The following is a 24,215-nucleotide window of genomic DNA, read 5'->3' on the forward strand; positions in this document are numbered from 1 at the left end:
TTGTTTTGAAACGGAAGTGAGTTGGCTCATAGCCGAGGTCAGCATGGGTCGGGTTGGACCAAGTAAACATTATCTCTTACTCAACCCTTAATATTATGCGGGTTATTTTTTGAATCTGAACTTGGTCCTAAGCTCAAAATTAACCCAATGCCAAATATCTACTGATTCATATTTTAAACTCGAACTCAACTTTATACTCGATTAAATAGAATGGATATCACTTTTAGATTAAAAAAATCAATATTATTTTTTATTAAGAATATGTAATTTGATATATGAAATGAAATATATATATATATATATATATATATATATATATGTATATTTTGTTAATCATATATATATGATAAAAAAAATAGAGAATCAATAATATTTTGGGTCAAAAATATGTCATTACTATACAATCATGATGAATAAATGACCATAGGAAGGGTCGGGTCGGGTCATGATTGTCCCATGTCTAATCCTAAAAATGACCGAGTCTAATTTTTGAACTCGATCATAGACACGATAACACCGAACCATATTCTAATATGATCATGATTGGGTCAAACTAGGTGAGCATCCCTAGCTCATGGGAGGAACAAAATACAAATAAAAAGAAGAGTAAAGATCCATATTTATTAAAATATAATTTATGTATATCAATTTGGTCTTTTAAAAATTAAAAACAGTCCAAAAATATCGGATGTCATTTAAACTAGCCATTTCTAGTAATTTTATGACATATTATAGTGAATATTTTGACTCAAATTTGCAAATTTTCAATATCAGTTTAAATTATTATTTTTTAGATAAAATTTGTACGTATGAAAATGTATATGAATCAAAGTGAGTATTCACTCTAAAAATAAAATAAAAAAATATTCACTTTTATTCTTATATATTTTTAAATATACCATTTTGATTCTTAGAATGATAAAATATAAACTACTACTTAAAGATTGTGAATGTAGGTAGGGATGATGATATAAGCTTGACTCAACGAGCTAACCCATTTGGATAGGTATTTTTAGCAACCTCGACTGAAATTTTAGCCCAAAACTTATATTCAACCCGGTTTAGAAGTCTATTTTTTAGATGGGTCACTAAGGGCCCGGTCGGACTAGCCCGACATGCCAACATTAAAAAATCAATACATTGTTGGATGCTGCATTTGCATTTGCCTTTCTTTTCAGTGTTTAGGGTTCAAAATCATTTGCTCTTTCTCATTTGCTTTTCGTTATTCTTGTTTCAACTTCTTTCACTCACTCCAAGTTTCTTCATCTGCATTTTTTATCTGAATTTCCTCATTTTCTTCATCTACCACTAGGTTCGTAAACCTTCTAACTTCAAGTATTTAAATGGAACATTGTTATAGATATTGAATTAATTTTATACTGACTTTGAGTTTGTGGATCTGTTAAGGCTTGTTTAATCTTGAAATGGTGTTAGCTTTTTTTCAAATGTTAGAATTTATCGGTTATCATCACCATAGATTTGAGTTTTATGTCAGTGACACTTCAAACAATATATTGGGTACCAAACGGACGTTGGTTCAAGTTGATTCTCCTTAAGCACCGAGTTCGAGTCTTGTAGATGGAAAAAATGCCCGTTGGAAGAGTTAGCCCCGTGGATGTGCCCGGCTCGGACAGAATTATACATGTGGGAAACAAAAAAAACAATATATTGGGTCTTTTCCATTCGTAATGGAGGCAACTGATAAGGATATTCATGAATGGACTCATCATATTGTTAGTGGTCATACACTTGAGCAATGTATGTCTACAACATTAAACTGCTTAAGAACTATAAAACATGGGTGAATCCATGCTCACGAGGAAGATGATTGAAGAAGGGAAGAGAATACGATTCTTGTATATTCTTGGAATTGAATGTATTGAAAGATAAAATGATGTGCAAAATAATTGAATTGATTGAAGTGCCAAATCTGAAAACAAGGAATGAAATTAAATAGCACTATAACTAACAAAACTGATTTAACTAACATAACCGCTTTTCCTGCCAAGATGGTTCTTTGAGTTTTCTTCGTTCTTCTTGTTTCCTGACTTGGTTTCATCGATGTGGGCTTGGCTTGAGTCAATGGATTTGGTGTCCAGCAGCCCCCCACAAGTTTGCAAGTGAAAATTTAGCATGTCAAGCTTAGAAATATTGGAGTGAAAGGGCATTAGTGATAAGGGTTTGGTTAGTAAGTCGGTAAGTTGAGAGGAAGAAGAAATAGGTAGGAGATGAAGAGTGTCATTCTGAACTATTTTCCTGACTATGTGGCAAGTTGAGAGGAAGAAGAAAAACTTGAGTTTCCTCAAAAAGGGAAACTAAGTTTCCTCATAAATGAGAACTTAATTTTACTCAAAAGGGAGAATTTTAATTTTCTCAAAATGGAGAAGAATTTCCTCAAAAAAGGGAACTATTTAAATTATTCTAAGATTAATTTTATTATCCTCAAATAATTTACTAGCCATTAAAGGCATTGCATCAACCTTGACTTCTCCAACTTTGAACAAAAAGAGCAATAGGGTCATTGTTTGATCTCTAACGTGCTTTATCTTCATGCAATGACCAAAATTACATACTCATACTTGCTTTTGCATTTGGAAGAGTGCGTTTCATGTTTTAGCTATTGTCCTAGGAATTGAAGCACTTCTAGTATTACCCTTAAGTTGATAATTTGCTTTTTTGAGATTTGAACTTATGAATTCATATTTTTGTAAAAATGATATATGAGAATATAAACTTGAAAGGGACAATTCTTGAATATAGACGTTAGCTTCTTCTCCCTTTAATAAGGCTTGGTGCAATTGCACGTTCTAGGTCGTGCCTTTCTTAGGGCATCTAGTAAGCTCTTTGACTATGAAGACTAGTGATCATTTGAAAGATCAAATTATTAATTAATGTTTTTGTTGTGCAATAACTCATATTCTCTGAATAATAATAATATAAGTTATGGACTTTGGCTTATATAAATAAGTTGTGGTAGAAGGCTATATGTTTATGTTATATAAACCTAATGTAACAATGAGAACAATAGCTAAACATGAATCATAATTCTCTATTACATGGTGGTAGTCTCTAAATGCTCTCGGAGATGTAGGTACAATTGGTCGAATCTCGTTATCAAATTTCTTGTGTTATTTTATGTTATCCTTATTCTCTTTTACTATTTGATTGTTTGTTTGTTCCTAACAATTGGTATTAGATGGCTCTTAACCCATGTCCCAAATTCGATGTGGGGAAGTTCAATGGAACTGATAATTTCATTTTATGGCAAAGGAGGATTAATGATGTGTTGGCTCAATAAGGCCTATCAAAGGTGCTGCCTGAGAATGAAGAAGATGGTGTGAACCAACTGGATTGGGAAGAGTTGAAGGAGAAGGTTGTGAGAATTATACGACTCTGCCTATCACATTAGTTGATGTATCATGTTATGGATTTGACATCACCAATATAGGTATGAGAGATATTAGAGAAACAATTCATGTTCAAGTCTCTAACAAACAAGTTGTATTTGAAACAATGACTCTATGGCCTAAAGATGCATAAGGGTACTGATTTGCATCAACATCTCAATAATTTTAATCAAGTGATCAATGACGATGAGAATATAACGAGCAAATATATTGATCATTACTTAGCTCAAGATTGTCAACCATTATTTTTCATTGTTGTTCAAAGTCACTTGCACATTTTAAATTATATAGCCTATAAAACTCAGATTTGAAATCACCATATTTTGGACCGAAAGAGAAAAAAAACTCTATTGAGAACTTTGACACAATATACCATATGCAAAATGCATGTTTTGTGTTTCACAATTCCATTAAAACAACTTCTTTAAGTACATGGTAACTAATACCATCAACATTATCATAAACTTCATAAATAAGAATTCTAACAAATCTACCAACATCATCATTAATATCATCTAGCATTGTATTTATAATCAAATCTAAATCCACTTCTCATTTGAAAAATCATGAAAAATAAGAATAAGAATATTAAAAACAAGTTTTAAAATGTTGAAGCTTAATTACCTATAGATCCAACCAATTACATTACATGTATCCATCAATCTAGGTGTCCATTAGTATGCTTAGTCAAATGAAGATGGAAGCCTCCACAATTCCACCTATATGTTAATATATTAAAATATAATTATATATTAACATATTAATATATTTAGATAAAAAAGATACAGTCCTATTTTTTTAGCAACTTTTCTGGTTTTTATTACCAATTATAATATATATATATATATATATATATATATATATAAAAGATAAGCATGAATGACGTTGGATGAATGATAGAATAATAATAATAACAACCCCTTCCCAACTATATCTATTTATTCATCTTCATAACTTCTTCATCATCTCATTTCAAAAACCTCTCTTTCACATTTTCACAAACACCTTCAACGCTTTCTTTCCAACATGAGTTTCAGAGATGATAATTCCGAAAACAAGGATCTTCAGAAACCGTTTCTTCATACAGGGAGTTGGTATAAATTGGGTACGAGGCAATCGAGTATGATGAATTCTTCAACTCAGATCATTCGCGATGGTTCTGTTTCTGTTCTCTTTTGTGTTCTCATCGCTGCCTTGGGTCCAATTCAATTTGGTTTCACGGTTTGATTTTACTTCTCGTTTGATACGTTATTGTTTTGATCGTTAAAAATGGATCGCTTACCGATTTTATTTTTGGTCTCTTCCTTTTTGGTGCAGTGTGGATATTCTTCTCCTACGCAACAGGCTATAATAAGCGATCTAAAGCTCTCAATTTCGGAGGTGATTTATATATTTGTTGTTTGATTTATTTGAATTGTTAGGTGTTTTAAATTGCACTACGCAATCGCAATTGGAATCGCAATTGTGATGCCGTTGAGAAGACTCTGAAAGCACAAGGTTGAGGTTGCAAAGTGCAATTTATGAATTTAAAACACCGAGTGAAATTAGTATATCCATTTTCAAGTTTTTGTGTTTAAATCTGTGATATTATGGAGTCCAGTTCTCTTTGTTCGGGTCTTTATCGAATGTGGGTGCAATGGTGGGAGCTATAGCCAGTGGTCAGATAGCAGAGTACATCGGTCGCAAAGGGGTACTTATTTATAGTTTTTGTTGTGATTTTGCTTTTTTGAATTGAATTGTTTCAAAAGGAATAACTACGAATGTGATGATTGATGATGGTTTTTGTATTTTTGAATCTGAATGTTGCAGTCGTTGATGATTGCTTCCATCCCCAATATAATAGGGTGGCTCACCATTTCGTTCGCCAATGTAAGTGTTAGTTAGAAGCATTTCATGGTTTTGTATATTCATTCCGCTGGAGAGACTCTTGCATATAACTGGGTAGCGTTTGACACTTTGAAATTGACACACATACAGAACAGATGAAATAGAATAGAAAAGAATAGGAAGTTGATACTGTGATCTTGTTCACTTTTAGTAGAACCAAAATATCACACTTTTTAACTTCGTGTCTTGTTTTGTTCTATTTGTAAAATGCATCAAACACATAATAGATTGTAGACCCTATAAATGTTGTTTTTCGTCCTATTCTAACACGTCTACCAAACTCTACCCTAGTGTATAAGATGTGTGCACCAAGCCAATCAACACATGATATATGATCACTTTAAAATATAAAAAAATAATTGGGTGAGAAAGATTTATGTAATCATTTAATTTGATTGGTCTATTGCATGCATACAAGATTTTCTCATGATTCTTGTCATATTAAACCCAAAATTTGTTTCCTAATATGGTGTGTTGTTTGCATCTATAGGACTCCTCATTTTTATTTATGGGAAGATTGTTGGAAGGGTTTGGCGTTGGGATCATCTCTTATGTGGTAAACTTGGTTGCCTATTTTTTCTTTCATTTTGCTGTGCCTATTAGGAAGATTTCTGAGTGAAGGCTGTATGTCTACTGTGTTTTTATTGTGTAGGTGCCTGTTTATATAGCTGAGATAGCACCTCAAAACATGAGAGGTGGCCTTGGATCAGTGAACCAGGTTGGAAGCTTATTGTTGCTTGGGAATGCCAGTCTCATCGTTTCCTTTTTTGGGGGTTATATTTGAAATGTATTATTATTAATATTATTATTTATTCTTGCTCAGCTTGCTGTCACGATTGGAATAATGCTGTCGTATCTGTTGGGCCTTTTTGTCAACTGGAGAGTGCTTGCAATTCTAGGTAAATTCCTAATGTTTTTACTTGGTTCAGTTTCTGTGGAAAAAACAAATGGAGCTGTTAATAAACTTGAGGTAATATATCATTTTCATTATGCTTTTAAGAAATAAATATTAGGAACATACTTAGGGCATGTTTTACAGAATTTCCATGGGAGATGGCCTCATTATACACAACACCAAACTTTTAGAAAAGAAAAAAACATATTTCATGCTCTTATACCATTATGATAGAAACTTGATTAGAAAAGAAAGAACCTGACTATTATGGATAGAAATTCTAAGAATTACACTGACTTATCTAGGTATTCGAGAGATCTAGAACTCACTGTATGCCCAAAGGCCTCAACTACTATTCTCAACAAATGATATGATTGATCTCCTTCTTAACCACTCTTCTTATTTATAGGCTAACTAATTAACTAACTCTAACTCCTTCACCAAGTAGGCCTAACTAATTGAGGTCCATTTTTATCTCTTCTATTATACGCTGCCCATACTGGGCATGTTTCTAACACATTAATATAACCATGATTTTGCCAAACTTTCTTACATTATTGTCATCAATAACAGACAAAATATTATGTCCCGAATAGGTGATGCAGAACATTAGCATGTAGAGCATAGCAGTACTAATTTCTTGGTCCAAAATGTTAACGACAATGATGTTCTGTTATGTTGCAGGAGTTTTGCCTTGTACAATATTAATACCTGGATTATTTTTCATACCAGAGTCCCCCAGATGGTTGGTATGGATCATATGTGATGCATTATAATAATTGAACTGTTATACCATTCAATTCTGTTAATGTACATTCTCCTTCCTCAAATAAATAAATAAAGGAGGGTAAGATGTTGTATTGTCTCTAATTTTCCTTCTGCTGTTTTCCCTGGGTTGGTGTGGAATTGGGGAAATATAGGCCAAGATGGGGATGACAGATGAATTTGAGACTTCTTTGCAAGTGTTGCGAGGGTTTGACACAGATATATCTGTTGAAGTACATGAAATTAAGGTACCTAGCTCATTCTACTGTGGCTTTATGAATTTTTCCAATCAAGTCACATGCATGACAGTTACCATATAGAAGGTACAGTTAGAGTATGTTTTAGAATCTTTATTTGAGAACCATGCACTACTAACCACTGTGCTTCTAATAGAGATCTGTGGCATCAACGGGGAAAAGGACTACAATCCGGTTTGCCGAACTCAAGAGGAAAAGATATTGGTTTCCTTTAATGGTATACTATAATTCCTTTTTAGTTCTGATTTTATACACCCTCTCTTCCCAAGCTTATCCTGTTGCTAGCTATTTATCTGAGTTTAAAATTATAAACTTTTGCTAACTGAGCACCTGCAGGTAGGAATTGGATTGCTTATACTTCAGCAATTGAGTGGTATCAATGGAGTTTTGTTCTATTCAAGTACCATCTTCGCAAATGCAGGTTTGATCTACTTATCAGCTGTTAAGTTGATTTTTCATTATATTTCAAATGGAGGTTAGTCCAATTTCTAGAGGTAGAAGGAGACCAAGAAAACCATACGCAAAACGATTAGGAAAGATTTAGAGATCAATGTTATAGCAATGAACAGTTTATGATAGAGCATTATGGCGTTGTTCGATCATGTAGCCGACCTAGTGGGACTAAGGCTTGATTGTTGATATATTTGCTAATTTTATTATTTTTCCTTTCCCCTTTGGGGAGGTGGAAGTATGAGAGAAAGGGGATTGCTATTAAATAATCTGTTTGGTGAACCTTTGAAATACTCAAAATACACATGTTTTACATAACATCATGATTTGAGGTATTAGATATAGTTTGGAAGTTGTACCCTATATGAGACATTTTATTTGTTTTGTATCCATGACTCAGCTTTTTCATGTGACAATCATGTGTTAACATAAAGATGGATAAATTTATGTTTTTAGTATATTTTTCGTTTGTGTTTTAGAAACTTAGTAATGGAAACTAATTTGAGGTTTAGATGACATCTGTAGAAGCTCCAATTTTTTAATTTGAACCTGTTTCGGTTATTTGACTTCCATATTGTAACAGGAATTTCATCCAGCAATATTGCTACAGTTGGGCTTGGAGCTATTCAGGTTGGATACTAAAGCCTAGGTTACATGTCTTTTTTCATGTAAATATTATGATAGTGAATTCAGTTCTCATAACCAATTTTCTTTTCCAGGTCCTAGCGACTGGAGTCTCTACATGGTTGATGGACAAAAGTGGTCGGAGGGTGCTTCTAATAGTAAGTATGATGCGAACTTCTAATATTGCTACAGTTGCGAAGTTCATTATCCCATAAGCATTCTTCTAATAGCTATTATATTAGAAGACAAATGGATTTTTCGAAATATTTGACATTGTGTTATCACTTCTGCAGGTATCCTCATCTATAATGTCAGTTAGCCTTCTCCTTACTTCTATAGCATTCTATCTGCAGGTTTGTACTTGAACTAATAATAGCTTGATTCAACTTTAGGAGCTTAACTATGTTCTTAATCAGTTTTTCATTGATACCACCAGGAAGTTGTACCAAAGGATTCTGATCTATCTAACATTTTGGCAATACTCTCTGTTGTTGGGGTCGTGGTATGTTTTCTGGGCTTGGTTGGACTCTTCTTCTTCGCCGCAATTTAAGATATTTAGTGCTTACTAATTTGATCAACTGTTTTTCTGGTAGATTATGGTAATTGGGTTCTCTCTAGGCCTTGGACCAATCCCCTGGATTATAATGTCAGAGGTTAGTAGTAGCACTTACTTTCAGTATTTAAAACAAGTAACCTGAATAAATAAGGAAGAAAGATTACATAATTTTTGCATTACTTAATCAATGCCAACATACTTCCTCATAATTTTTGAAGATTGATTTATGACACAACTTGGGTTGATTGTATATATTGAATATATGTGAAATCTCATTTGTGAATCATGCTTCTCAGATACTTCCTGTGAATATAAAAGGCCTTGCTGGCAGTACAGCCACCATGGCAAATTGGCTTATTTCATGGGTAATCACCATGACTGCAAACTTGCTTTTGACTTGGAGCAGTGGAGGTGTGTGTTCTCATATTCTTGTCTATTATGGTACAATCATGATTTATCCAAATCTCTTATGCTTGTCAATATTTTGTTAACTTTTTGCTGTCTACTTTACAGGGACATTCTTAATCTACACAGTGGTTGCTGCTTTTACTGTTGCTTTTGTGGCACTATGGGTCCCTGAGACTAAGGGAAGAACATTGGAAGAAATTCAGTTTTCCTTTAGATAGATATGTTTGGGAAGCATGTGGAATGTCTTGTTTAAAGTGATGTGCCCTACAACATCAAATATTTATACTCCTTTGTAATCATTTTGTACCATATTTTCTGTATCAAATGGAATGAAAAGGAAAAAAAGAAACAGTGCATCAGTGTTTTTTCCCCATTGTACAAGGTACTGATTTTTTAAATAATCATTATTATATTATAGAAGAAAAATTTGTGAGAAAACTTGTCTTCTAGTTATAGCCGTTTACATTGCAACATGAACAGTTCATTTCTATCACAACTTGATATTAAGGGGGATTTTACTGTTGAAGCAAATATTAAAGAAAGTGGCCTTTGGTTAGAGAGTGAACTCTGCAATTTCCTTGCAGTTTTATTATGTACTTAAATAGATATTGAATAATTAAGTTGATCAAATAGACTAAATAAGAAGCTAAATTGTTTCAGTAAGTTTAAGCCTAATGTAGAGGTTAAATCATAACCTTTGATTGTTGTTTCATCTATTCTTTATGGAAACTTGACTAGGATTTAGTCTTTACTGAAAAATAGGTTTTTAGTTTAATTGTTTTTTTAGGCGCATGATAAGTATTTGAATTATTCTAGTTTTTAGGTTATTCATATTAAGGCTAAGGCTTATTTAAATCCATCATAATTTTACATTATCAATAAGAAATCATCTCAGTTTATTAGTGGTATGAAAGTCCTTACTACTGTTGCAAAATTTGGTATCAGAGCTCCACCATGTAGCTTGATAGAGTGAGTTAAAACAAGAGTGTTTGAGAAGAAAAACACTAAAGTGAGAGTTAAAACAAGAGTGTCTGAGAGGAAAACACTAGAGTGAGTGAAGGAAGTGAAATGACAAGATCAAACAATTTCACCAAACTCCAATGATGGAGACTATGATCATTGGAGTTTGATCATAGAGAATCTACTTCGACCAAATGAGTATTGGATTGGGAAATAACTCAAGAATGTGTGTGTTGGGAAAAGGAACTATGAGGTTTGAAGTGGAAGGAATAAATAACTCAAACTATTAGTGATGTTTATTTTGTGTCAAACTTAACCAACAATCTTTTAAATATCGGTTAACTTCAACAAATATGATTGATAATCATAATAAAATAATGTCATGCAAAATATATCACCTGAAAGAGGGAAAATTATAGATAACAAAATGTTTGTGGCAGGACAAAGGGGTGAAATATGTACCAGCTGGATGTGAAAAGTGTCTACTTATGTAGAGAATTGAAGGAAAAAGCATATGTGGATCAACTTGAGGACTTCATCAAATAGGAAGATAAAGATGGATTATGAATGAAATAACCAAAAATGGATTAATACATTTGACAGAGCTTCTTTTGAGACAAGACTATTCTTCACTTCTCTATTTGGATCATTGTTTGGTGCTGGAATATGGAATAATTATGAAATAAATTAAATGAGAAGGAGAGAGAAATGCACTAAAGAGAGGAAGAGAAATAGGGAAAAAGAAGAAAACTAAATTAGTCGAGTATGAGACTCACAATTTAATGACTTGTCAATTATTAGTTGTGTGTGTAAATATAATGTGTTGAGATTGTCTCTAACCAAGTTTTTTTCTTGTAGTATATGCAAGATTCTCTACGATTAATTTCTTTGTCCTCAACTTATTTAGGACTTTAGACCCACATAGAAATGCCTCCAAATTCGTGATTGCACAAACAACCATGACTTTTGGTGGTTTTATGTGTTTCATATGGCAGTAAAATGACCATTAAATTCCTTATACATGAGTATGAGAGCCACAATTTAATGACTTGTCAATCTATAATGGGTATAAGTAAATATGATATGTCGATATTTTCTCTAACCAAGTTTTTCTCTAGGAGTGTATGCTAGGTCCTCTACGATTGGTTCATTTGCTCTTGACTTATTTAGGACTTCGGATCTTCATAGAATTGCCTTGAAATACGTGATCCGTACAAACAACCTTGGTTTTATGTGCTTCATATGGCAGTAAAATGACCATTAAATTAGTATGATGCCCACAATTTAATGACTTGTCAATCTATAATTGGGTGTTTGTAATAAAGACGTTCCTCAATAATATCATCATGACTCTTGAAGTCATGTGTGGATGTTGAGGTTGTCTTTGACCAAGTTTTTTTCCTAGGAGTTATGTAAGGTCCTCCGGGATTGATTTCTTTGCTCTTTAACTTATTTAGAACTTTAGATTTACATGTCTTGAAATACATATAATCCTTACAAACAACCATGATATTTGGTGGTTTTATGTGCTTCATATGGCACTAAGATGACCATTAAATCACTTATACATTTATGAAATTACCAAAATGTTTTCCAATTTGTAAAATGGTCACAACTTCCCTTTCATCTTTAGCAAACTACCAAAATGCATTCCTTCCTTTTTGCTTTTTCCCTTTTCTCCATTTTACATTTTAGTTCATCATGTTTTTTCATCTATATCAATTTGGTCCCTTAAAAATTGAAAAACCCAAAATGATTTACAAATTTTTTAAATATATGTCAAATTAGCCTTTTCTAGCATTTTTATAACACCTGATGTGAACTAATTTAATTCACGTTCAAAACATTTATGACAATTTTGAGTTTTTTAATTTTTGAGGGACTAAACTAGTAAGGTCAAAAAATATGAGAACTAAAATAAACATTTACTCTTATTTTTTATCTCTTTCTTTGTTCTAGTTGGTTTGACTCAGCTCTACTCGACTTAATAAGAGTTTGTTGTAGTCGAGTTTCAACCTGAGTTCATTATGAACTATTATTTGAGCTCATGTTCGACTATTGAAATTTATGAACTTTCGGGCAAGTTAACGATTTCACATTAATGGAACTTTTCAATTAAAATAATGATTATCGATATATGAGAAAGAAAATTTTTATATCATTTTATAAAAATAATATGTATTGTAATATACTTAATATTCATTTATTGATAAATTTCTATATAATAATTATAAAGTTGTTATATATAATCAATCAAACTTATCATCATACTAAGCTTAAGTTAGTACATCAACTAAACATTGACCCAATGGAAGGTCTTATTGAATTTTTAAGTAACATATTAATTTAAAAGTCAAATATTAGATTATTGTAGTCAATAATAGTTAAGAAGGACACCTAAAAAATTAATTTCTTATACAACATTATACAAAAAAATTAATTCAGCCCATATATTAAAAGAACTCAATTTTTAGATAAAGTTCAATAGTTTATAACATAATTATTAAATTAATTTATGGATTTGATATGTAACTGTCTAAGTGTTTTTACATTGTCATCAAATCTGCATCATTTATATTAGTTATTATTAATTTTTAAACAAAAATATTACAAATCATTATATTTAGCCGGATTTACACTATCATTATACAGATTTTGAACTGTATCCGTGCTTTAATTATATATATATATATATATATATGTTTTGGGTGATGTTTTAAATATCTGGGATTGACCAAAAATCCGCCACTGATCAAATTGAGCCGCTGCCGTTGCTACTCGTGGTGACTGAGTCCACCGCCGCTGCCGTTGCTACTCGTGGCGACTGAGTCCACCGCCGCTGATCGTGGCCATTTCGTGTTTCACAGTAATGAGATAATTTCTGAACTTCCATGCCTATTCTAATGCTGTTTTCTTCATCTAATGCCTATTTTACTTTTATAATATTTTTTATTTTACTATTTTTTTAATGTAATTAGAAATCAATTATTTAGCAATAGACATGATTCATTATGATATGGTTTGATACATATAGCAGACTCAATTACCGAGATCGAGGCTCGACTTGTATCTTTTTTAGGGTAAGACTGTGTACATCTATCTTCAATGGGAACGGGAGAGTAAATTTGGCATTCATATTATAGTTGATTTTGCCATTAAAGGTATTGGATTGTTCTGCAGCAGGGTTGACCTAATCGGCAGGTAGCATGATAGTTTTTTTGCATTCTTCTATTACAATTGGTTGTTAAAGCATGTATGTGCATTTAGTTAGCTCCTATATGAAAGTTGTTTAATTGTCAGTATCGAGTACTCGAAAACATGTCTAATAAAGAAGATCAAATTAAGATAAAAAAGAACTAAAACATCTTTGGCTTGGGAATTCTCTAATAAGGATCAAGAAAAGTTTTATGTGAATTCATTAAGCATGTCTATCCTTTTTCATATGTCAAAACAATATGGAGGAATACTGATATATCCAAAGGGTCAAGGGTTTATAAGAAAGAGGGGAAAAAACCTTAAATATTACTCAAATGTCGTTCATATGTTTTACTTCTCACCTTTGCTCTTCCATCACCTTGCCTCGTACTGGTGTTAACATTGCATAAAATTGTTAGATCTGTTAAAGAGGTTGGGAATTGGAAATAAAATATGTTCACCATTACTTTAAAAAAAGATTCATCATAACAGCTGTGTTTTTTTCTTTTTTCCCTCCTTTTCTCTTTGGGTTGATGATCTAGAAACCAATTTGATCCTCAAAAAGGTTGGTCCTTTCTCAATGGGTCTTCTCAGCATCATCCGTAAAATCAAAAGAAAGGAGAAGGAAATGCGAATTCTTATGGTGTAAGTTGGTATTCTCATTCCTCTCTCAATACTGATTTGGCTTTCATCTTTCTAGTGTTTTAATTTTACTATATTAATTGATAGTTGACACTCGTTGCTCATGTTGGTTGTTATGTAGTGGGTTGGACAATTCTGGGAAAACAACAATCGTTTTAAAGATTAATGGGGAGGACACCAGTGTCATCAGTCCTACACTCGGCTTCAACATCAAAACCATCACCTACCAAAAGTAAAGATCCCCTTCTTTTTTCACTACACAAAATCACCCGTTACTTTATATGCTTAGATGTACTGATAACCAATTTTATTTTCCAATACTTGATTATGTAACTTATCTTGTATGCGTTAGTGTGTATGAATATGAATGTGTTTCTTGGTGTTTAAACATGATTTACCTATTTGTTTGAGAGTAATGTCCCTCTCACAATCTGAGGGTCAGAAAATTTTCAATTCCTATTTCCTTTCTGCAGAGCTAGGAAGTTGAGTTACTCATCCAGTGGCCTTAAGATTGGTTCTGAGTTTTCATGACCCTTTGATTGGGACGGTGGCATTACTCTTTGTTTGAACTTTGAAGGATAAAGATATCTCAAAATTGACCACCACTAGTGAGTGACATTTAAAACTATAGTTGGGCAAAGGAGGGAAAATGATGCTTTACAAATATGATCAAAATCAACTGAGATGAAATTATATTTTTCTAAACTGAGCTTCCTGTTCTTTATGTCTAGATTTGAGAGTTGCATTGCATTCATCTGTATACTACATTTCCATTCCCTTCTCACAGGTTCACATATTTTAAAGACAACCATAGCGTTACAACCTACATTATGGTTGTCTTCAGTTATATTTTAAAGAGTGTTGTATGGCACTCTAATATTGAGATCTGAAATTTGTGTTGAAACCATTTCTAGTTTGAGTTAGAAATGTCATCTTAATTTGGACTTTTATATTCTAAGAGGAATGTGAAAGTTTTTTTTTTGTTTTTGATTAAAGAATGTAAAAGATTTGTTTCTTGACAATTGTCTTTGAAAGTACTTCCTTGGCTTTGGTGATATTCTAATAGGTAAGAACGTCAAAGGTTTTTTCTTGATGTTTTTAGCCTTTATTTTGGTAATGTAGAAAGTCAAGGCATATATCTATTCACATTGAGATTGGCAGGTATACTCTAAATATATGGGATGTTGGGGGCCAAAAAACAATACGATCTTACTGGAGGAACTACTTTGAGCAAACAGACGGTTTGGTTTGGGTTGTCGACAGTTCCGATCTGAGAAGGTTGGATGATTGTAAAATGGAGCTAGACAACCTTCTAAAAGAAGAGGTTTGTCCTATCCAAATGGCTATTGATTATCTGCCAAACAAGTTGTTCACATGTTGTGCTTAAATGAAGATATGGATTCATTTCCCCGCTATTGTTTGACTGGCATAGACCTCTTTTTATGCTCTGTGCAAATATATCTAAGCACAGTAGTCATATAAAGTGAATGCTCAAGAATCTTGGTCATTACCCAATGTCTTTGGTGGATAAAGGAAATGAAATCCTCTGTATTCCATTGCTATTGCATTCCTTTCCCTGCAATAGTTTATGCCTTTTCCTCCTGGAAGTTTCTTTTCATTGTAGTACAAAAATAACATAAGTAATAACCCTTTAACACTTAAAATAAATGTGTTGGTATTACCAAAACAGCTACAAGTATTTGATGTTGCTATCAGTTCAGAATGCTAAAATGATTATTCTCTCTTTTTTCTTGGTTGGATTTTTGTCAACTAGTACTCAGTGGTTTCAAATTTCATATGACAGAGGCTATCTGGATCATCATTACTGATACTGGCAAATAAACAGGACATAAAAGGCGCCCTTACACCCGAAGATATTGCTAAGGTAAGCTTAATTTTAAGGGACACTTCTTCCTTACTTATGGTTACATTCTAGGAACTATGACTAAAAATGCACTGCTATTGGCATCATTTTTTGGTAAAACAATTGATGTTTTTACTCTATGGTCCTTTTACTTCCAGCCTTCTTAGTAATTATTTCTTATACTTGTTTCATAATTAGAGGTGAGCGTCTGCACAACAGTAAGGTTGTTTGTCTTATGACCTAGAAGTCGTTAGTTCAAATCCTAGAATCACCCTTTTTGCTTGCTAATAAGGCTGTGTACATTTACTCTCCCCAAACCCCACAAGGTGAGAGCTTCGTGCATTAGGTCAGCCTTTTTTACTTGTTTAATGATGACTTTTAAACTTGTTTAATGATGACTTTTAAACTATTCTTGGAAAAAGTTGAAATCAAGTCATAATCGAAAAACTGATGTTACTTTGAAGTGCTCAAGAAGTTGATCATGATTTGCATATTCAATTTGTACTCAGTACTTTCATGAAACCATGCAAAATTAAGAAAAAAACATTATTAATAGTAATAATAACACTGGTTGAATCCTAAGAAATCCAAGACAAAAAGGGGTCAAGCTAGCTATGCCTAGTTTAATACAGAATTGTTTCTGAGAGGTTTCAATTTTTTGATGTCCTTTATTTAACTATGCAGGTGCTGAACTTGGAAGCCATGGATAAAACTAGGCACTGGAATATAGTTGGGTGTAGTGCATACACTGGTGAAGGTCTACTTGAGGGATTTGATTGGCTGGTCCAGGACATAGCCTCTAGAATCTACATGCTTGCCTAATATGCTGTCTTTGGAAGATGAGCAAATGAGATGCTTAAATTGGGAACATTTGTTCTTTCTTTTTTCCTGTGTTTTTTATAGGTGCAAATTAGAAGATTGAATATGTTGAAGATATTAAACATGATTTGGCTTAAAGATGTTTTAATTCTAATTTTGGTTTTATTCCTCCAATTTTTGCCATAGTTTATAACCAGTATTTTAATTGATTGTTTTGATTTGGTTTTAGTCAATATGTCAACATCATAATTGGTAAATCACCAAATAATGGCATGTCACATGTTGGTGTTATATACATTATTAATAAAGACTAAAACCAAAATTTTGGAATATATAATGAGCAAGAAACAAACAAACTTTACTATAAAGATAAAGATTGAAGATTATATCGCAAGTCACTATATTTAAATGTGTCGGTTTTGGGTCCAAGTACCCTTTTGTTGAAGATCATTTGAGCTTTTCTTGGGAGTATGACATGGTTTACTTCAGTTTTACAGTGTCGAGTACTCGAAAATTGACTTGAGGCATTTTTTCTACTCCTTCTGGGCACCTTGCATCCTGGAATCAATAATCATCTTTGGGTTAACTTAGCTTCTTTTGTTCCTCAATCCAACAATAAGTATGGGTAGTCTTGAGTCAATCATACAAGACGATAGAGATATACAACATAAAATTCAAGTGAGATGAGGGAAAGCTTCAGATGTCAAATGTGATAGAAATGTATTACTTAAGTTTAAGGAAAAAAACTACCACACAACTATAAAACTAATTTGACAAAAGTACCAATGTTTAGTAGATAAATAAACACTAGATATTAGAAATGAATACATTTTAAGAAAAGTTTAAACAACTCAATAGAATCACCCTTAATGGTTTAGATATAAATAGATGAAATCATTAGAAAAGAGACTAATAAACATAATTTATTATACAACATTTGTATGTTGTTCGTCCCATATAATTGATCCTACCTAATGAAATTAAAGATTGGTTATTTGTCTCAAATGAGGAAAACTAGAAAAATATATATTATAGGAATGAAATTCAAAACAAGAGATATTTTTTCATGTATAAAAGGTGTATTTAATCCAAATTAATTTATAACAAATATTGAAGAACTAAGCAAGTAACCAATGATGTCAAGGCGGTTTACAAAAACCATGCCATGCACTTAATGGTAAAGTAATGAACTTTTAATACAAGCCTTTTTCAGCTTGTGATTAGACAAATATCAGCATGATCTCTAGACATTGTATGTTTTTTGTATTACATGAATGGTTTCAAATGAAATGAATACAATTGTAGTAACATTTGCAGCCAACCAGCAGAAAATGAATATGATTGTACTATTGCAGCAACTATAGAGCTTCCAGTATGAGCTTCTCTGTAAGTTCTTTGGAAAGTCCCATCACAGTATCAGTTGACCCAACCTATCACAGGAACAAATAATTCATTTTTCAAGTGAATGAAGGCAAGATATAAATATTTGCTTCCAAAATAGAAAGAAAATAACGTCTAGCGCACGAGGCTCCCACCTAGTGGGGTATGATGAGGGAAAATGTAAGCACCCTCACTCCATTAAGTATAGCTTATGATGAGTTGTTTTGATACCATATGGGTCTATACTGTGCTAGGAAAAGGATATTATTCTAAATGACATTGTTCCAATTTGCATGCATATGCTTCTGAGAATGTGTTATTGAGAAAGCAATATAAAACTAACCACTGCATCCACAAATGGCAACGTTAGTGGATGTTCTAGCATCAAACCCCCAGCAACATTGAATGTAACTCCTTCATCAATCTGAGAAGCTCCCATCAAATAAGAAAACTCATAGTTTCAGTGACAATAATTGCCTGAAAGAAAGTTTGAAAAAATCATATGGTTTGAGAAACTAGTTAAAGTACTCTTTTCACCTTCATACTTAGCTCAGTGCAATGGTGAAAAGTGTACTTATAAAAAGTTTACCAGATTATCAATGACCTCATCTGGTATTTCCAGGAAATAAACCTGTCATAGCATTGACATATGTTAGTCATCTATGGATTGAAGAGACGTATTGAATTGATAAATAATTTGTGTTCCACTTAAATATGCTGCTTAGCCGACCCCACTTAGTGAGATTAAGGTTTGTTTGTTGTAAAAACCCGTAGCTATTTTTTTGGTGCCTTTATGTTATACTAAGGAAATCAGTAGCCTAAAAATGCATTTCCAGCATCTAATTGAGATATCTTATAGCAATTTCTTAACAAAGGAATAAATAAACATTTTGATGCACCTAAAGACCGACATGGCATGGAAGAATTTGTTTATTGTCAGAACATGGTTATATATATGCTCAAGAAGTAGCAGTTTGTACTTTGTACCTCGGCACTCTCCCACCCACCATAACGTTTTCCAGTCGCGAGATTAGTTACTAGAACAGAACCCACTACAGCTGCATGACTTCCAGAATATCCTGCAAGTGCAAATTTTCCAAGATTGTGAATGTGGCTGTTATTTTTGCCTATAATCCCCATTAAGAAAGGAGTTGACTAAAGTTCATCAACCAAACCTTTGACGAATTCTCGTGCTTCTTTTTCACTAGTTGGTTTTTCCCTGATTATTCCTTGATACACTACAACCTACAAAATATTTGTTGCAACACAAATAATCTTAGAAAAGTCTAGACTTCAACCAAAAGAAAATCAGTAAAGAGTGATCATATAGGATTTGAATTGTAACATCAGAGACTATGGCAAGACGAATAATAACCTCAAACTCAAAGTGTAAATGACCCAAACTGTTTAAGCCAAATCTTTTAACCTAACTTGTAATGAAAGACAATTTGAATTATAGAAGGTCAATAAACCTGACACAGGACTAAGCTTGATTATATTTTTTGTAGGTTCATCACCTTTAACTTGTGTCATCTTTAGCCAATAATTAATATGTTTCATCTTCTAAATTCTAATAAACTTCTGCTAAGGATGTTTTTCATTATTCCCCCCAAATGTACCTTCTGTCCTTTGTTTCTACTGATTGTCGATAGAAACTAAAACATGAGCTCGCATGGACAACTGTATCAATAAAGCTAATTTGGCCGAAACCAGAACAGAGACAGGGCAATAGATATCATAGAGGGAAACAAATGCATGCCTTTCTGCTTTGGGCATATGCATACACAGTTAAGTTAGCAGTTTCTTTTCAATAATGCCTAATTGAAACGAACGAGTAGCGAAATACAAGAAGAATAATGCATACTGTGTCAGCAGTAATTAACAGTGTTGTAGGAGCATCTTCCTCCAATGGACCTTCAGCAAGAAGCCTTTGTATAATAGCATCTGCCTACTAAGAAAATCAAGGTTAGACTTAGAACACTAGACATAGCTTGGAACAATCAGCAAATGAAAAGGACTTCAGTTTTGGATGGGAACATGACAACCTGCAATCTTTTTGCATATTTTGTCCAAAAAATAAGCTGAAAAGACCTTAAACAGGTCTTGGATTCCTACCAAAATAAATATTACTAGAAATCGAACAAGCACATGATATGATGATCTTGTGACTCAACTGACTTTCGTGCTTCAAGGGTACGCTTGTTTGAGGAGATAAAAAAATCGGAATTAATACTAATTCAAGCATACTTGATACAGCAAATATTTTGGAAGGTTCAAAAATAGAGTGCAACTAATTTAGACTTCCAGCTCAAACTTCAGTGACTCGCACATACAGAACGAAATGAGCTGAAAGCGATTTTCCACCTCTAACTAGCAACAAGTGAAAATTAAAATCATTTCACCCCACTCCACTTTCTCTTCTCTCCTTGTTTTACACCTTCTCATTTGTATTTTCTCTTTCAACAAGCACGCCCTGAATGCTTACACAAAATTCCAATATGTTCTACTCTTTTGAGAATCATGGAAACCATGCACAATGATTCACAAAACATTGGATAACTGTAAATGTCGAATGTACTACATCACTACAAGTATAGACTCTGATACAGACTAATTTATCAAAGAAAGAAACAAGTTTAGTAGTTTTAAAAGGTGAAGGGAATAACAGTGCCCAGGGATTCACAAAGTCAAATAACAACAACAACAACAACCAAGCCTTTATCCCACCAGGTGGGGTCGGCTACATGGATCGAACGACACCATAATACACTATCATAAACCATATTCATGGACAAAGCATTAAGCTCTAAGTCTTTCTTTATCAAATAAGAACTCTCAAAATATTGATAGGGTCTATCAAGTCAAACAACAAGCAATAACTCAACTATTCTTTGGACTTTGAAGTTCCTATCCAAAACCAGCCCAAAAAGAAGTGACTTTTATTCACAGAACACAAAAATTTAAAAACAAGTGGAAAAATAGTAAACCAAAGAAGTCATACCTTTGCCTCAGCTAATGCCACTACCAAATCTTCTGGCTTTTCCCTCCTAATACTTTGTTCATCAATATCTGCAGTCTAAATTGTAAACCAGGCTAAACTCTTTAAAGTGTTCATCACATTAATGCGTTACAAGTTACAAAAATTTCCAAAAATACATCATAGTGTATTACTACTATTATATGTAGTACAATCAATCTTGACAGCATATTGTACTAAGTACTATGCATTATAATCTTGACAATTTTGATAATGATTGTTCCAAAAGATAAAATATATACCAATATCGTGAACTCGTATCCCATCTCACTAAGTATCTGTTTGCGAGCCTTCGAAGAAGAGCCCAGAATTATCTATTGAAGGATAACAAACTCAGATTAGTTTCTGTATGTTTTTGGATTACATGAGCAACAAGAACAGCCAAAAGGTTACAACCAAGAAGAATGACTAATCAGTTATTGTTGCAATCTTAAATACTAAGAATGTAATTCATGTACATCCAAAAAGAAGTTGCATCACATAAGTGTAAAGTTTGCACAGTTTATTCAGTTATTTATTAATCATACACCTACATATCCTAGAATGAAATTGTAGTCAATTGGACTCTCATAGGTATATAAATATGGTATGACAATTGTGAAACTTTATACGTGACATCAACTGGTTGTGCCGAAATATATCAGTCTCCAGCTATCGGCCAAGAAACACCATTGATGTACACCCAAAAAACCAAAGTTTTTACCAATAAACTACATCATATGACCTAAAATATATACATCATTCCTCAATCTCATGTCATTATCCTACAAAAATTTGGTTATGGACAATGTTTTAAATTGTATTCCACAACTGCAATCGTAGTTTCGGGAGTTTACTCAACAATATCGCAACAGTAACTGTGGCCACATTTTCCAGCCATTTTCACCACTACTGTAATCATAATATAACCACAACCGCAATTTAAAACAGTATTTTGAAAAATTATAAATTAGAAATCAAAATGCATGAATGTGCACTAAATTAGAAAGTAACATAGATGAATCTGCAAGAGATAGAGTTAAAAATAGAATAATAATAATAATAATAATAAATAAAAAAGCATAATGAACCTTAAAGGAGGGAGTATTGGTAACCATATCTTCCTCTTTGCAGATAGATGCGTTCAGGGCTGCCTCCCAAAGAATAGGAGGTCACAAATAACCTTCCATGGAAAGATTAAAATGGTCGATTCTCGGAAATAACACTTGTTGGAAAGACACACTTTACAATAAATTAATTCATTATCCATAAGCTGAGGAATACTTGATAATATAAAAAAGTAAATTATATATGAGATTTTTGTTTATGTTACAATCATTTGGTTTGTTATTTATATTATTTTTAATCTTTCACTACTTATCCTCAATTATATTTATATTATTATAAGCAATGAAATAAATTTTGCATAGGATAAAAGAATGGATATAGTCACAATGTATAATTTTGTATACTTATATTATATCATTTATATTTTTATTTACTTATGATTCACTATAACTCTAATATAAGTATTAGAGATAAATAATAAATAATATATGGATTGTTTATAAATCTTTTGCATTAAAAGTAAATAGATATTACAATAAAAAATAAATGTTGACAATAGAAAAATTGCAATAAAATAAAGATTGTGTATACAAATGGATTAATTCTTTATCATAAAGTGAAGAAATATTATTAGTAGCACCAAAAAAATATTGTATATTTTCTTTGAAAGTATTAACTTACAGACAAATGATGATTTTCTAAAATCCTTTATTTAAGAAGTAATGTTGTAGCCAATTTGATATTTATTTGAAATTTGATTCATTATTTAACACAACAAATTAGATTCCTGAATCAAACATCTTAAACTGAAGTTAAACTTAAACTCGATAAATAAACGAGTCAAACTTGAGTTAAACACGATTTAACACGTTAGGTACGGAGGTGAAAGTGCATATGGTTTTGAGTTTTTTCTTTTCTTTTCTTATTTTTAGGATTATTTAAAAAAAACAACTTTATTTTGGCAATGGTTTTATTTATAAAAAAACTAAAACAAAGCTGTTTTGTAATGCGGTCCCATGTTTAGAGTAACTTTGTGGCATAACTGAGAAACTTCACATATCTTGTAATGTTCATATATATCATTGTTTTATATCATATACCATAATTACAATATTACGATGTTTAGAGTTTTCACAACAATATTATAATTATACAGTTTTCCACAATTGTAATAAAAATAATATAATTATAACCACAAATACAATTTAAATGATTGGACACTGACGATCATCTAAGTGTTGGTGAATGTGCTCGATTTTAACTAGTATGAAAGCCTCTACTCTCGAAGTTGGAGTTGACAAACTTGCTTGGAAATGATCTTGAAGAATATTCTCACCACTACATTGTTGATACCAAGCTTAAAGATTACTAGGAGCTCTTCATTGATAAAACAAAATGATTTTGTATTCCTTTTTTCAACCTAAACATGAAAGCTTGGATGAAATTGAGTATTTGTGGAAGTAAACTCAGTTACTGTGACATATATGATAATGAAAACATTGTGTAGTAAACATTATATTTTCAAATTCTCAGTTCTAGACTTATACTAGAGTTTGCATGAATTCTTTGATTATCTCTTCAGGTAACTATAATGAGCTTTAGAAAAGCTTATAAGTTGGTAATTTCATCCCTCAAGTTACAATAAATTCAGTGTTGATGGCTTATAATGGTGGAGTTTCACTGGAAAGTGTTACTCAAGATGGTTCAAGGGACATGTTCCTCAACTCATCACTGTGCAAGTTTCATGTCTTAAATTCATAATACGCTCCAAATGAATTGGATTGTTATGATTAGTCATGACCATTGTTTTGAATCACACTCCACAGCCGCAATTAAACCCACAATATTATGGTTCCGAGAGTCTCTATAACAATATCACTACCATAATTACAATCATATCAGTCACATGTTCCTTGTAACCGCAATTACGATAAACTCAACATAACCATAACCGCTATTTAAATCACTGGACATATATAGAGAGAAACAAAACATCTAGCCAACATAGGTCATAATTTTTCT

At 32.4% G+C, this 24,215-nt stretch overlaps 3 protein-coding genes and 1 long non-coding RNA gene across 10 annotated transcripts; 3 read left to right on the forward strand and 1 right to left on the reverse strand.

Annotated features, from left to right (window-relative positions):
* LOC109331330 lies at positions 1,072-20,374 on the forward strand. Its single transcript, XR_002105774.1, has 3 exons — positions 1,072-1,084; positions 10,220-10,222; positions 20,133-20,374. It is a non-coding gene; the product is annotated as an uncharacterized LOC109331330 (long non-coding RNA).
* On the forward strand, positions 4,312-9,619 carry LOC109331324 (sugar transporter ERD6-like 6). The gene is made up of 18 exons (XM_019565736.1): positions 4,312-4,628; positions 4,725-4,787; positions 5,008-5,097; positions 5,217-5,276; positions 5,785-5,850; positions 5,947-6,012; positions 6,118-6,193; positions 6,874-6,938; positions 7,110-7,202; positions 7,348-7,428; positions 7,548-7,632; positions 8,245-8,291; positions 8,381-8,443; positions 8,579-8,638; positions 8,722-8,787; positions 8,879-8,938; positions 9,138-9,252; positions 9,355-9,619. The coding sequence occupies exons 1-18, from the start codon at positions 4,434-4,436 to the stop codon at positions 9,465-9,467; spliced, it is 1,464 nt and encodes a 487-aa protein (XP_019421281.1). The 5' UTR covers positions 4,312-4,433; the 3' UTR covers positions 9,468-9,619.
* LOC109331329 (ADP-ribosylation factor-like protein 2) lies at positions 12,968-16,914 on the forward strand. Of its 3 annotated transcripts, none has more exons than XM_019565748.1 (6): positions 12,968-13,075; positions 13,947-14,049; positions 14,168-14,278; positions 15,208-15,370; positions 15,851-15,931; positions 16,595-16,914. In XM_019565748.1, the coding sequence occupies exons 2-6, from the start codon at positions 13,985-13,987 to the stop codon at positions 16,730-16,732; spliced, it is 558 nt and encodes a 185-aa protein (XP_019421293.1). In that variant the 5' UTR covers positions 12,968-13,075; positions 13,947-13,984; the 3' UTR covers positions 16,733-16,914. The 3 variants fall into 3 exon arrangements, with proteins under 3 accessions (XP_019421293.1, XP_019421292.1, XP_019421291.1); XM_019565747.1 differs by lacking the exon at positions 12,968-13,075 and adding an exon at positions 13,388-13,411; XM_019565746.1 differs by lacking the exon at positions 12,968-13,075 and having other exon boundaries at positions 13,865-14,049.
* Positions 17,950-22,310, reverse strand: LOC109331326 (maf-like protein DDB_G0281937). Of its 5 annotated transcripts, none has more exons than XM_019565740.1 (9): positions 22,217-22,310; positions 21,389-21,460; positions 21,111-21,185; positions 19,974-20,057; positions 19,285-19,354; positions 19,097-19,188; positions 18,714-18,740; positions 18,453-18,533; positions 17,950-18,159 (listed from the first exon to the last, which is right to left on the reverse strand). In XM_019565740.1, the coding sequence occupies exons 1-9, from the start codon at positions 22,241-22,243 to the stop codon at positions 18,088-18,090; spliced, it is 600 nt and encodes a 199-aa protein (XP_019421285.1). In that variant the 5' UTR covers positions 22,244-22,310; the 3' UTR covers positions 17,950-18,087. The 5 variants fall into 5 exon arrangements, 4 of the variants coding, with proteins under 4 accessions (XP_019421285.1, XP_019421284.1, XP_019421287.1 ...); XM_019565739.1 differs by having other exon boundaries at positions 18,699-18,740; XR_002105773.1 differs by having other exon boundaries at positions 18,117-18,159; positions 18,453-18,586; positions 18,699-18,740.

This window comes from Lupinus angustifolius, chromosome LG17 (genome assembly GCF_001865875.1).
Source record: "Lupinus angustifolius cultivar Tanjil chromosome LG17, LupAngTanjil_v1.0, whole genome shotgun sequence".
NCBI classification, from domain to species: Eukaryota; Viridiplantae; Streptophyta; class Magnoliopsida; order Fabales; family Fabaceae; genus Lupinus; species Lupinus angustifolius.

Bases quoted from the DNA above. Each gene is read 5' to 3' on its own strand.
- LOC109331324 (XM_019565736.1), top strand. From the start codon at position 4,434: ATGAGTTTCAGAGATGATAATTCCGAAAACAAGGATCTTCAGAAACCG. The intron at 6,939-7,109 runs GTATGGATCATA...GGGGAAATATAG, and splicing joins CAGAGTCCCCCAGATGGTTG to GCCAAGATGGGGATGACAGA. The intron at 8,939-9,137 runs GTTAGTAGTAGC...CATGCTTCTCAG, and splicing joins CCTGGATTATAATGTCAGAG to ATACTTCCTGTGAATATAAA.
- LOC109331329 (XM_019565748.1), top strand. From the start codon at position 13,985: ATGGGTCTTCTCAGCATCATCCGTAAAATCAAAAGAAAGGAGAAGGAA. The intron at 14,279-15,207 runs GTAAAGATCCCC...TGAGATTGGCAG, and splicing joins AAAACCATCACCTACCAAAA to GTATACTCTAAATATATGGG. The intron at 15,371-15,850 runs GTTTGTCCTATC...TTCATATGACAG, and splicing joins ACAACCTTCTAAAAGAAGAG to AGGCTATCTGGATCATCATT.
- LOC109331326 (XM_019565739.1), bottom strand. From the start codon at position 22,243: ATGGTTACCAATACTCCCTCCTTTAAG. The intron at 19,355-19,973 runs GTATGCATTATT...AATATTTTGTAG, and splicing joins TGTTAATTACTGCTGACACA to GTTGTAGTGTATCAAGGAAT. The intron at 18,741-19,096 runs GTACAAAGTACA...ATGCTATGACAG, and splicing joins GTGGGTGGGAGAGTGCCGAG to GTTTATTTCCTGGAAATACC.